Source organism: Homalodisca vitripennis, chromosome 8, assembly GCF_021130785.1.
Source record: "Homalodisca vitripennis isolate AUS2020 chromosome 8, UT_GWSS_2.1, whole genome shotgun sequence".
Taxonomy (NCBI): domain Eukaryota; kingdom Metazoa; phylum Arthropoda; class Insecta; order Hemiptera; family Cicadellidae; genus Homalodisca; species Homalodisca vitripennis.
In genome coordinates, this window is record NC_060214.1 from 128,516,153 (window position 1) to 128,529,328 (window position 13,176).

General features: G+C 31.7%; 1 protein-coding gene across 1 annotated transcript; it reads left to right on the forward strand.

Moving 5' to 3' along the window:
- Window positions 1-7,771: 7,771 nt before the first annotated feature.
- On the forward strand, window positions 7,772-8,671 carry LOC124368389 (probable small nuclear ribonucleoprotein E). The gene has a single exon (XM_046825687.1). The coding sequence runs from the start codon at window positions 7,942-7,944 to the stop codon at window positions 8,230-8,232; it is 291 nt and encodes a 96-aa protein (XP_046681643.1). The 5' UTR covers window positions 7,772-7,941; the 3' UTR covers window positions 8,233-8,671.
- The last annotated feature ends 4,505 nt before the right edge of the window (window positions 8,672-13,176 follow it).

The following is a 13,176-nucleotide window of genomic DNA, read 5'->3' on the forward strand; positions in this document are numbered from 1 at the left end:
AATAACCAACTCTTTCTTGAATTACATTTAAAAATACATTGTGCTGTAACCGTCAACAATTTTATTGAGTTAGAAGATATCCTCCGTTGTAAACATCTAACACTAACACTCAGACATACCTTTCATTCATTTTCTCAGACAGATTTGTACTCAGACCCGGTGTTAAGATACCCTTGCGGATCATCATAAATTAATCAACAGAATATTGAATAGTAAAAGACAGTCTTAAGTTGATTCCGATTATTGAAATGTTTTAAACTTGCAGGTTACCTACGTATGAATAAATCTGACACCAACTTGTTGAGGCATTTGTTGAGATAATGTCATTTTATGTTGCTGAGTTCAAAATGTTTCCAGTTAACGACCATTTCCCAAAGTCTACCCTGTGCCGGGGATTGCTTTTCCCTGGGGTGGATGCCACCCCTTCTAGGGGGTGAACAATTTTTCATTAAGAATAAGTGCCCAATCGATAAATTGACTAACTCTGTCATTAAGGTTCTATGTGGTTTATTTCTTAAAGTCAATATTTTTCCACTTATTCGCGAGTGAAGTTGTCGGTTTTCAAGTAAAACCCACTTTTTAGACGGTTTTTCGTGAATATCTTTAGGTTATTTAGGTTAGTGTGCAGATATTTGACGTTAGTTTTGAATTTTACCAGTTCAAATAAGATTAGAAAGTTTGATGATATACGTATAATGACATCCTTGCAGGCTATCTTCACACTCGCGAACCGCGACAGAATTCATTACATACTTTACGTAATTATAGGTCATTTTGCAGAAATTTAACATTAGTTCCGAATTTTAAATAGTTCAAATATGTCTTGAAACTTTTGTGATATATGTGTGATACCATTCTTGCAGGCCAACTTCACACAAGCACAGAGTTCATTAAAATTCTAAAACTAATTTTCTCTGTAAATATAGCTAAAATAACGTAAAATATAGATTATAAGGCATTTTGTGACGTTTCGCTGGTGTGAAGTTGGTCTATAAGAATGGCGTCATACATATATCACAAAAGTTTCTAGTGTTATTTGAACGGGTTGAAATTATAATCTAATGTTAAATCTCTGCAAAATAAAGTAATATAACGTAAAGTAAAGAGTATAAAGAACTTTGTCATTGTTCGCTAGTGTGAAGTTGGCCTACAAAAATGGCGTCTCAGACACACACACACACACACACACACACACACACACACACACACACACACACACACACACACACACACACACACAACACACACAAACACAGGACATTATACTCACGGATTCTTTTTCTACGACATTCTAAACACTCTGAAAGTCACTCAAAGCTATTGCAATCTCCTGATTCATTTTAGATTTAGGTTGAAAGAACAGTGTTTTGGCCCTGAAGTAGTAGAGTTAAAACGGTTTTTATAAGATTCGAATTTCTCTCCAACATTCCAAGATAGTTATTGAATTGCTCCAACAATTTCAGTGACAACTGAATTATTTTAGGCAAGTGTGGAGGAATCCTTGTCAATAGCATTATTAATGATATAAAATGCATAGTAGGATTCTGTGCAGTTCAGAAATGGAAGTAAGAATTTCTTTGTTATGTATTGTGTTAGTGTCCATGGTTAACAACTTCAATTGATAAGCAAAATTGCTAATGGAAGGTTTTTTAACTCTGCATATAAGTGAGTACCTCTGATTTGAAAAATTTTATTTTCTACGCCATGGTTGAGTTTGCCATGCTGCCACGACCAAGAAAATATTTTAAAAATGTATGCTTATACCCATTGTAATATACATCTGGCCTAAGATATTTGTGGTGACACAGTTGAGTTGGTTGGCAAAACACATACACATAGCCTATAAAGGTTTGAGAAGCGTACTTCTTATAAAAAACTTCTAAGTTGGGTTTTTATAAAAGTGTATTTTACGACAACTTCCAATTTTATATCTGGATAACCTTTGTGCTCCAAAGTGATTACAGAAAATATTGAAGTATGAAGTGATGTTATTTTTATATGTTTATGCTTTCTGTATGCTTTCAAAGCTATAAAATAATATCAATGAATTTAAAATGCTACTTAAATTAATTAAACAATGATTGTGTTGTAATATTATAATGTTAGTGATTATAACTTTGTCTTTTAAATTTGTATTCACTGCTGATCAAGAACTTTACAATAATTTAATATTTTCTAAAATTTAAATGTAAACAAATGTTTCTTTCTCTTTAATGAACTTCAGCTGAAAGTGTTAACAGCTGTTAAACATCAGTTTACTTTGTATTACGTGTCGTAGTGCAGTCTCCCGGATCCAATGTAAAACACTCCAGTGGACCAAATTGTGAATCTAAACCATTCTCGAATTCCATTGAAAACACACACAAAATTTCATTAAAATCGGTCCAGAAGTTTAGGAGGAGTTCAGTCGCATACACACGAACACAATATATATATATATATATATATATATATATATATATATATATATATATATATATATATATATATATAATATATATATATATATATATATATATATATATATATACAGGGGGGTGCAAAAGTAGGTATACAGTAATTAAATATGTTAAAGAATAAGTAGGTTTATTTCTACAAAAACTAAACTTTTACAATCTATTTTAAGAGCGTTAAGAAACAGAAATTAGAAATTAACTCTTAAAAGTGTTGTACTTCACCAATACACTTACTTCCTTTTGTGTTCAAATTGTTTGCCTTCACAGTCAACACACTGCTGTAACCTTGAAGTTACGCTTAAACACACTTTTCGGCAAAGTTCTTTATTTTCATCTATGTCTTGGCAAGCTTGGCGAATGAATTCAACCATCTGATTAAGATCACGAGGTTTTTTCGAAAAAACCTTGTCTTTGACAACTCCCCAAAAGAAAAAATCCATCGGTGTCAGATCGGGAGATCTTGCTGGCCATTCAACCGATCCTCTTCGACCGATCCACGAGTTAGAAAACTCCCGATTTAGTAGGTCACGCACAATTGTCGCATAGTGGGCAGTAGCTCCATCTTGTTGGAAGTAGAATTCCTCATTAACCTGCTGGATTTTGATTTGTGGTATAACGTCAGTCAGCATGTTCCTGTATGCATGTTGGTCTACAGTGTTATGAAAAATGACAGGTCCAATGACACCTTTACATGAAATGCTAGCCCAAACTGTTACTCCAGGTTGATTCAGCTGTTCTTCGAATGTCAAGTGTGGATTATCAAAACAGTAATAGACACAGTTGTGTCTATTGACTGCACCTGAAAGCTTAAAATTAGCCTCATCGCTCCAAACAATTTTTTTAATAATTCCCGCACCTTGAAGTTCCTCGTTTAACATTATCTCGCAAAACTGCAGTCGAAGATCAGGGTCGTCCTCTATTAGCCCATGAATAAGTCTTGGAATGTACATTTTCAAACCTAACCGTTTCATTAGGCGTCCTAAAGATCTGCGTTCAATGCCCAGTTCAATTGATGCCCTTTTTCTTTTTGACTTTTTTGGGCTTTGAACATAGGTCTGCGCGACAATCATTTCGTTTTCAGGAGTAGTGACAGTGATTGGTCGTCCAGCCTTTGGACCATTGCAGATAGATCCTGTAAGGTTAAACTTATCTCTTAGTCTATAAATACTTAATCTGGTTGGTGGTGGTGTATCAAACTCTTCTCTCCATCTCTCTCGAACTCTTTCACAGTTTTCTGTCTTCCAATATTCTTTCAAAACCCACTTTCGTTGATCGTTGGTCATGTAACCAGCCATGATGACAGAAGTGTAATAATAACAACAGTAACAATGAGAAAACATTGCCAGCTGTTAGTAGCAAACGTATTACACAGCTGATCAGGTGGCTAACTTGGGTATTACCAACCAACTAAAACTGTATACCTACTTTTGCACCCCTCTGTATATATATATATATATATATATATATATACTTCTTGTCCTGGCGGAGCAAGTACTTTTTGCGATTCAATGTTTATTGAAATTAAATTAGGCTATTGCCACTTATACAAATTTAATGAATGTATATACTATATCAAAAGTTTATACTCATATTTAAACCGGTTAAAATTCTAAACTAATGTTAAATCTGTACAAACTAACATAAAACAATGTAAAGTATAGATTAACATCAACTTTAATGAATTGATGTTAATCTATTCCTGATGCCAATCTTTCCTCTAATGAGATGACTGAATACTTGTTGAGAGTGACCTGAAAGATAGAACAGTCTCAAATACATACGCTTGCGTTATTTATGCGAGATAGACCATCTTAACGTGTTCAAACCTAACCACGTAGACAACAATGATGGAAACCCAGCAGTAAAGGAATTCCTATAATTTCCAAACCAGTTTTCAATGCCGATAGGCTCTTTCACACCTTCGGAAATGAAGGAAACGATAAGAGAGTTGAATACTACAAATTCGCCCGGTTATGACATTATTAGGGAAAGATGTTAATAGAGTCAATGAATACTACACATTTTCCTAATTGTATTGTTTAATGTATTCTATGATTTAAGTAAAAATTTGAGCTTCATCCAATGGAAGTCAGCCGAAATAGTTAATGTCCAAAAACCTTTTTATCAAATTTGGCAGTTTGTTGATAAACTGAGCTGCCTGAGAAGGCAAACGCTCATATACTACCGACCTGTGTCCCCCAGTTTGGTAGTTGTCCCAGCTTCTAGTCTCATAAGAGTGTATATCACTTCCTCTAATGTGATTGCATTTTAATCTGAAAAAAACAGAGACGTCCCTAGAATGTAGAGGCAGGGTAATGTCAAAAGTTTTAGATTTCTGAATGCTGATCTGTACGACTCTCTCCATTGTAGTTTTGCAAATTGTCAGATTTTTTGAAAAAGACCGATAAGCATCCTATTCCTATCAATTCCTTCAAAGCTTTCTGAAAAATTGTTTTTGAAACTGTTGCAGCCATTAATTAGTGAGCTAAATAATATGATTCCGATAATCAATCTAGGATTGAATAATCAATGAGAATCGTTACGGCAAATAAGATGGCGGTAAAAAGAAGGAAACGGGAGTAGACCCTGTTTTATTGGTGCATTCTTGAGGAAATTCTTAAAACCATACTGTGTCTCCGTATTTGTTTATCATTAATATCTAATTTGTTTGATATTAGAGATTTGAATTCCACAATCAGAATTTTCAGTTAAATATTTTAAAACAATAATAGCCTCCCTGCTTCAAATGTAATAACCATGTCTGAATGAATAACCTTGCACTACCTCAGAAGCTACAGAAGAGACACTAAGCAAGGATACGGATAAAAATACCCACACCATTCGACTACTAAAAACAAACTAGACATCACAGCTGTTAACTGAATTACGCCGCTTAAAACGAATAAAACGTCCAGTCATTAAAATGGACTTGTATAAAATATACATTGTTTAGTGACAACAAAGTTTCTAGTGTGGGATAAATGTTGTAAATTTTATAATACTGTACTCTAAGAAAAACACATGTTATTTTTGTAAATATTCGACAAAAAGCGTTATAGTTATGTGTTAAAAGTATTCATTATATTTCTTTATTTCATGCTAGTAGTGACCTGCGGTTCGCTCGCATTTTCGCAGGTTTTGCACTTGTTTGAGTACTTATTTTTCGAGTGAATTATATATCCGACGTTAATTTACTCCTGTCTTAGTATTTTTTGTTCCAAAGCTGATTTTGCCTCTCTCTCGATCAAGAAAATTTATGTACATACACAACTCTGAGAAGCCTACTTTTGTTAAAAGACAACTTAGATGGGTTTCATATCAGTCTTTAAATATACAGTGAAAGTCTGAATACATTGTCTGTTATATCTGCACTGCTTACAGTTACCCGCTCCTTTACCAGCAATTTAGTAGGCGATGCACGTTTATCACCACTGCTGGTTAAAGTAAATTACACATTCAGCGGTAATTATTAGTTTGCCTTGATCAAGAAAATATGTCACAAAGTTTATAATTATGGCAATTGTAATTTTCTTCGTTCTTAGTTTGTTTGTTTATAGTTGATTTTGTTTTGTTTCCCGATCAATAAAATATATAACACAGGTCGTAGAAGCCTACTTCTGTGGAAAGAAAACTAAGATGAGTTTTATATTTGTCTTTAAATTTCCAGTAAAAGTATTTTAGTATTTTAGAACATTTAGAGTTGGAATTGGTACATTTTAGTTTTAAAGAACAGTCGAGCAAAATTTCATCTAATACTTTTTGTTTCACAGGGGGGTCTTTGAGTCAAATTCTGACCTTCTTACGTTTTAGGACATTTTCTAAGATATATTATTACTTATATAATCGTTGACATATAAAACTGAGTTCAAAATTATGGTTACTTATTATAAAATTTACTCACTATAAATGTAAACAAATATAGAATATTAAACAATGTTTACACAGAACAGTTGATTACATTTTACAGGCTCGTTCAATTAATATTACACAACTTTAGAAACCAAGATGATTTTTTGCTACTTTAAAGACCAGTGGGTCGTAGTCCGACGTATTTTCGAAATAAGCATTATCATATATTTATGCCAGGAACCGCAAGAATGTCCATGTAAAATTTCAGTACGATCTTGGGTATCTTGAGTGTTGTTTACTCGTGAAAACAAAACAAACAAAGGTACTTTCGTCTTTATAATATTATTATAGGATCTGATCTGCAATCCTATTCTTGATCTTCCTCTTGATATAGTTTCCTCTGGCCTTCCTTCCCCAGCTCTTCAAATGGCCGATTCCTCCCATCATCTATTAACATAGTCCAGCCACGATCTTATGCTTCTCTTAAGAGCAACAACATATGATGCCTGATACAGGAGGCTTAGTTCCTTATTTTTCGTAATTCTCCATTGTCTTTTCTTTTGGATATTGCCATAAACTCTTAATATTTTGTTTTCAAAAACAAATTAAACCTTTCTGTGATTTTCTTGTGAGAGCCCACTATTAACTCTAAACTAACTAACTAACTATTAACTGTAAACTTTAACTACGAACTAACTAGAAGAGCTACAATTACGTGCTTTAAATTAAATTAAGTTGGTATAATTCTACGAGTAGACATATGATGTATTCTACCTTGTTATGTTATTTACAAACAATAACATAACATTTTATATTAATAAGAACGGAAACATGTACCGGTTTTGACGTTTTCCAACCAAACTAAAACTTTGGAAATTCATAATTGTAAAACTTGTGATGCGATTAAGATCAAATTTGTATATAGGATAGATACAAGTGTGTTGTTTTTGATTGTGTTATTTTGACACACAACCTGCTTACGAAGACCGTGTTTCTGTCCGATTTAGACTGTATGGCTGACTTTCATCAACATTCAATAGTTTTATTTCTTGGGGCAAACTAACTGATTATTCTGTTTTATTTTATGTTATTTACTTTTTGCTTTTAAATCAATTGTAAATAAAAATTTGCCAAGAAAATGTGTTGTGCATGATACAACTCACTCTTATGGTTTTTGTATCGTGTTTATTACCTTTCATCATACAAGAGTATTGCATTTGATAATCAAACACGGAATAAGAGCAAGTCACATTAAGTACTACTACCTATTAAAAAATATTAGCCACATATTTTAAATTCACACTGTAATATTATAATCATGTTTTGCGAGTATTTATGTGGGAAACGTGTGAGAAAATCTGAAAATTTAAAATGAGATAATATAGTACTTAATTTTGATACATCCGTTCCATCTTTTAGATAACGTTGGCTACAGTGGATAGAATAAAAAAAAAACTCAAACAAGAATCGTTTCCTACCGCTACCGGCAGTCCGACATCAGCGGCATTGTATTGTGTTTATGGTTAGAGTATCTAGAATCTTTACAGTTTTCTTGAAATATTCATCATTTTGATCGGAATTGGAACGTTGTTGCTTAAATTTTGGTTAGTATTCTTGTGTTATTTTGAATATCACTATGTCGTACAAAGTACCTAAGGTGCAGAAAGTGATGGTGCAGCCAATAAACCTCATTTTCAGATTTCTCCAAAACCGATCAAGAGTTGAAGTGTGGTTATACGAATCGGTCAATTTGAGAGTGGAGGGACATATCGTTGGCTTCGATGAGTATATGAATTTAGTGTTGGATGAAGCTGAAGAACATAACACCAGAACACATCGGCGTAAGAAGCTTGGAAGAATTATGTTGAAGGGAGAAAATATCACGTTGATACAGAACATGAATTCAGAACCCGTTTCTCTAAACTAAGCTCTGCGTTGCAGTGAACAGTGAGCATTGACATTTTGTTACTCAAAGAGAAGTTACAAATGTGATTTAATTATAATTTTAAGCTAAGACTACATTAGTTTGTTTAAATAACGAAAAAGTCTACTGCTACATTATCATAATCGTAAAGTAAACAAGATTCTGTAGGTCTAATTTAATAGATTTACAAGATGATTCAAAATTGTATTTCACAAACTATTAAGCATTTGTTTCACCACAGCAATTGTATAATTTTACATTTAGTTTGATTAAAGCAAAATGATTACACTTGACTGTACTCTGGTAATAAGTTTGCATATCTTTGAACTGTATGCCTGAACCTTGTTTAATTGATCCAAATTTACAATTAATTTAAACACTGTCAAATTTATTCTATAGTAGCCTAATGTGTTTGAAATTCAATAAAAATCTTTTAATTTGATTGTTTTAGTTTTATTCTATAGTTAGTTTGTTAATAGCTTAGACTTTGGCAATGGATACCTTTATATAATCAATATTAATAATCGACAAGTTTATCCGATGCTATTAATCCTAGTAGAAAGTAATTTCCTTGGCTGCAGTATAATAAGCAGCCACCAACATAATTGAATCATGATTATAGATTAATAAATATTGATACTATCTAATACTGCAAGAACCTTTGTGTGTTCTTGTCACAAGAAGTTGGATACGTTTAGCCTATAGGCTACTTGAAAATAGTAAAAGGTAAGTAAATGTTATTGTTTTGTTATTTTTATAAATATAGATACTTTTAAGATTTAAAACCAGCAGAACTATATTGTTATTTGAGATAACTGTTACGTAATAGGTTAGACATTTTGATTTCAATATTTTTAGAGGACATGAATATTTATGATTCCAATCATGAATCAAATCATTTAATGTCAGGACACTACAATAGTGTATAACAACGTCATCAAGTTATAACATGTGAAACTAAGTTAAAGAAGCATACTATTACTAGCATTGTAAAATTCATTTATACTATATATACACTTCTTAAGCAATATGTTTTTTTACGGAGGTTTCAAACCTAGGCCTAGATAATCCTTTTAAAGGCAAGCTGCTTCATTGCATCGCACATGGAAGAGTGTTCTTAACTGAAAATTAGGATTATATTCAGCTGTTAATCAATCCAACATTCATGTGTGTTTCCAATAATCATGTGAATTACGTTTTAGGTATTACAAATTATAGCCTATGCTAGGGCTGAAGTATAGTAAACAGCCACCACCATACTTAGGGTACCAAAGTATTGATTAATAAAAATACTTAAACTATTCAATACCAAAAACATTCTAATTATTAGTTATTAACAGTTAGTTAATGCCAGTTATTATTAATGTATTGAATAACAATATTTTTCTAAATTAATTCATATAAAATATAATCACTTGTTTGGTATTTTAATAATGCCATGTGTACATGTGTTATTAGTGTCACATGCTGTCAGACACTTTTATCCTTCAAGAATAATGTAATGTAACTAAATATTACACTGATTTGTTTGTTATATTTTATAAATACCCATGCCTAGATACATTTTTATTCATTAAATTATTACTTTTTTATATATAAAACAGCTTAACTCTAGGCAACTGAAATTTGAAATACCTGGTATGACATTTTGGCTTTGGTAGATTAGATAATCATAAATATCTACAATTCCAATTGTGGTGGTGGCCGCTTATTATACCGCAGCCTAAGCTATAGTTCAGCTATGTCTATAAAAGTAATATAATTTAAAGATTAATTTAAAACTATGCAATGCGTATTTACTAAATGTACAAACAAAGCAGTGTAAAACTTCTTATAACTAAATATTATATATGGACCGTCAAAGCTATTATGAAAGATGAACGTAACATGTCTGACAGTTTGTGACACAAAGAACGCATGTCCATGACTATTGCACTTGTAGCCATTACTCAAATACTATACAGTACAAAACATTTTACTTTGAATTATCTTTAAATAATATTGTTATTTAAGTTAATAATAAAAAGTAGCAATAATTAATGAGAAGTAATTATAATAAAAATGTTTTTGTATTGGATAGTCTAGGAATTCCTAATTGTTAATTTGGTCACTCGCTTATTATACTGCATATATTTTTTATAATTTTATAAAGACAAAATTAAAAGCTATTATGTCAATCAAATGATTCTGTATGGGAACTATACTGGTATATGGGCCATGTGTAAAGATTCTTAACATATTCACATAGTGTTTTAACGTTATGGGTTAAATAAATAAAACACAAAAACAAGGTAAATGTTATTTCTTTCTTTTAAGGCCAAATCACATCATTTTATTTTACTGGAAGGTTTTAACTTCTTACCTACTATATATATATATATATATATATATATACTATAAATAAAATTGTATGTTAGAAGCAAACTGTTGTAAAAAATACATAGTTATATTTCAATTCACAGATACAATAACAATTCCATTTAAGACATTTTTTTTATTAACCTTTGGTCGGGCGCATCGATTTTGAAACGCGATCGGGCGCACTAGGAAGTTACCTCCAGGTTTAGAAATAAGTCATTCTAAAAAGGTTTATTTTACATACACGCAATAAAAAGTGTATTTATAAAACTCAATTGTATGTAGAAAAGTTCCGTAAATATATTCGTTAAATAAAATACAATTGTAAGCAATAATTTATTAAATAAGCTAACATAATGATATCGCATGTATCACTAAGGTATATTATGTAACAATAGCCTATAACTAAACGTAACTAATGAGTACTATTAAAACTTAACTAAACAACACAAATTAAACTATAAATTGAAATAATTATAAGATTTGAACAAAATCAGCAATAAACAAAAAGATTTTTATTTTTTAAGTTAGTAAAAATGACAAAAGGCTACTTTGTTTTCTTTTTCAACTATAAAATTACAATATTAGACCGTATTTAATTAAGTTAATGCAAAAAATTTTGAAAAAACTTACAAAAATGGGTAACCAAAGTTCCTTAGCAAACTGAACTTCTCACTCATGTCTTCTTCGGATGGCACACAAGACTCAGTGCACATGACACAGATAGCTGGAGCAGTGTGCTCTCTGCAAGTATAATAATTGCACTTTGAACACTGGGTCTTGGAAAGAGGATGTTTTCTCCAATCACAGCTGTAACATCTGGCCGATTGAACGTCTTCAGGCGGGGCAGTTATTGTTGGACGTGGATCAGCAATCTCAATGATTTTACAAATTCTCTGTTGTACATTTGCTGGTGTGCTCCTGATAGTTATCCTTGAGCACATATGGTCTTGGCACAACTCCCTAGCAAGGGTTCGTAAAAAGACTCTTCTTTTCATTTTCGGTTCTTTGGCGTTTTCCTTTAGTATTATGAAGGTGTTTAGTGCTCCTATATCCAACAAAGAGTAGAAAATTCGCATTGACCAGCGATTACAAACTCGAGCAGTTGAATAGGACTCCTTGTACTTATCCACCGTATCAACTCCACCCTTACTACTGTTGGACAATTTCAGGTTTCCCTACAGTTGGAGAGTTTGGGTTGTTGTCAACTGTATCATCATTGTGTAGAGTCGATACAAGCACTACATGTTTTTTTCTTGTTGGGGACAAAGGATACCATTGTACATTTGTCTTTGAAAGCAAACATAGAACTGTTCATGTGTCTGTGCTTTGTTTCCAGAAATGCACTTGGAATCTCACGCTTGTTCTTTCTCAAAGTTCCGACCATGGTAAGAATCAAGAAATCTTTATTGTCTTTAAGCACTTGATAATGCAATGGACAACGTCACTTTTTATTATATCTAAAAGGCTACCTACTCCTATCACACCTTTAAAACCCCATAATACGTGTAATGATTAGACTGTAAGTCAAAGTAAATTTTATATGAACATGTGAATAACGCCACAATTTTAGTCATTAAAAAGAAAATAAAAGTAAAAATGGTATTAGCAGCATCTCGTTAAATATATATAACATATCTAAAACATTATATACACAATAAATTAAATAGTAAATAAAACAATAAATATATAACAATAAAACAATAAAAAGTAACAATAAATAGATAAAAATGCAACAAATTAAAATTAACAATGAAATAGATTTAACAACAATAAATAAATAACAAGAGATAACTATCAACAAAATCATAACTATTAAAAAATTAACGTACTAATATCACAGGTTAAGTAGTCATTTAAAGAATAAAATGTGTTATCAACAAGCCAATTACTCACAACATTTTTAAATCTATTAATAGACACATGCCATGCTTTTTCAGGAAGTTTATTAAAAAGTTTAATCTTCATATAAATAAAAGTGCCTTTGGTTTTCTCCAATCGAACATTCATCTGTTCAAGCATATATTTTTTTCTTGTACAGTAGGAGTGTATTTCTTGTCTACTAATAAAACTATCTAATTGTTCCTTGATACTAAGTAAAGTACAATAAATATACAGAGATGGAAGGGTCATAATTCTAAATTTTTTAAAAAGTGGGACACAAGAAACTCTATTGCCAACATTTGCAATAATTCTAATTACTTTCTTTTGCCAAATGAAAGCAGTTTTAGCACTAGTACTGTTTCCCCAAAGTGTTACACCATAGCTGAGCTGGGAATGGAAAGAGGCATAATATGCTGTGACCAACATTTCAGTACTGATATTATACTTTAGTTTCCTGATAAGGTATGTAACCCTAGCTAATTTTTTACAAAGAAAACTTACATGTGCATCCCAATTTAATCGATTATCCATGTATATTCCTAATAGCTTAATAGGTTCTGTGTATTTACTATCAAGGACACAATTTCCATCAAGAGTAAAAATTAAATTTTCTGTTTTGCTATTATTTACTACCAAAAGGTTGGCTTTAAACCACTTAATAGCTTCAGTCATTGCCTGCTCCTGTTCTAAAATTAAAGTTTCCAG

Bases quoted from the DNA above. Each gene is read 5' to 3' on its own strand.
- LOC124368389 (XM_046825687.1), top strand. From the start codon at position 7,942: ATGTCGTACAAAGTACCTAAGGTGCAGAAAGTGATGGTGCAGCCAATA.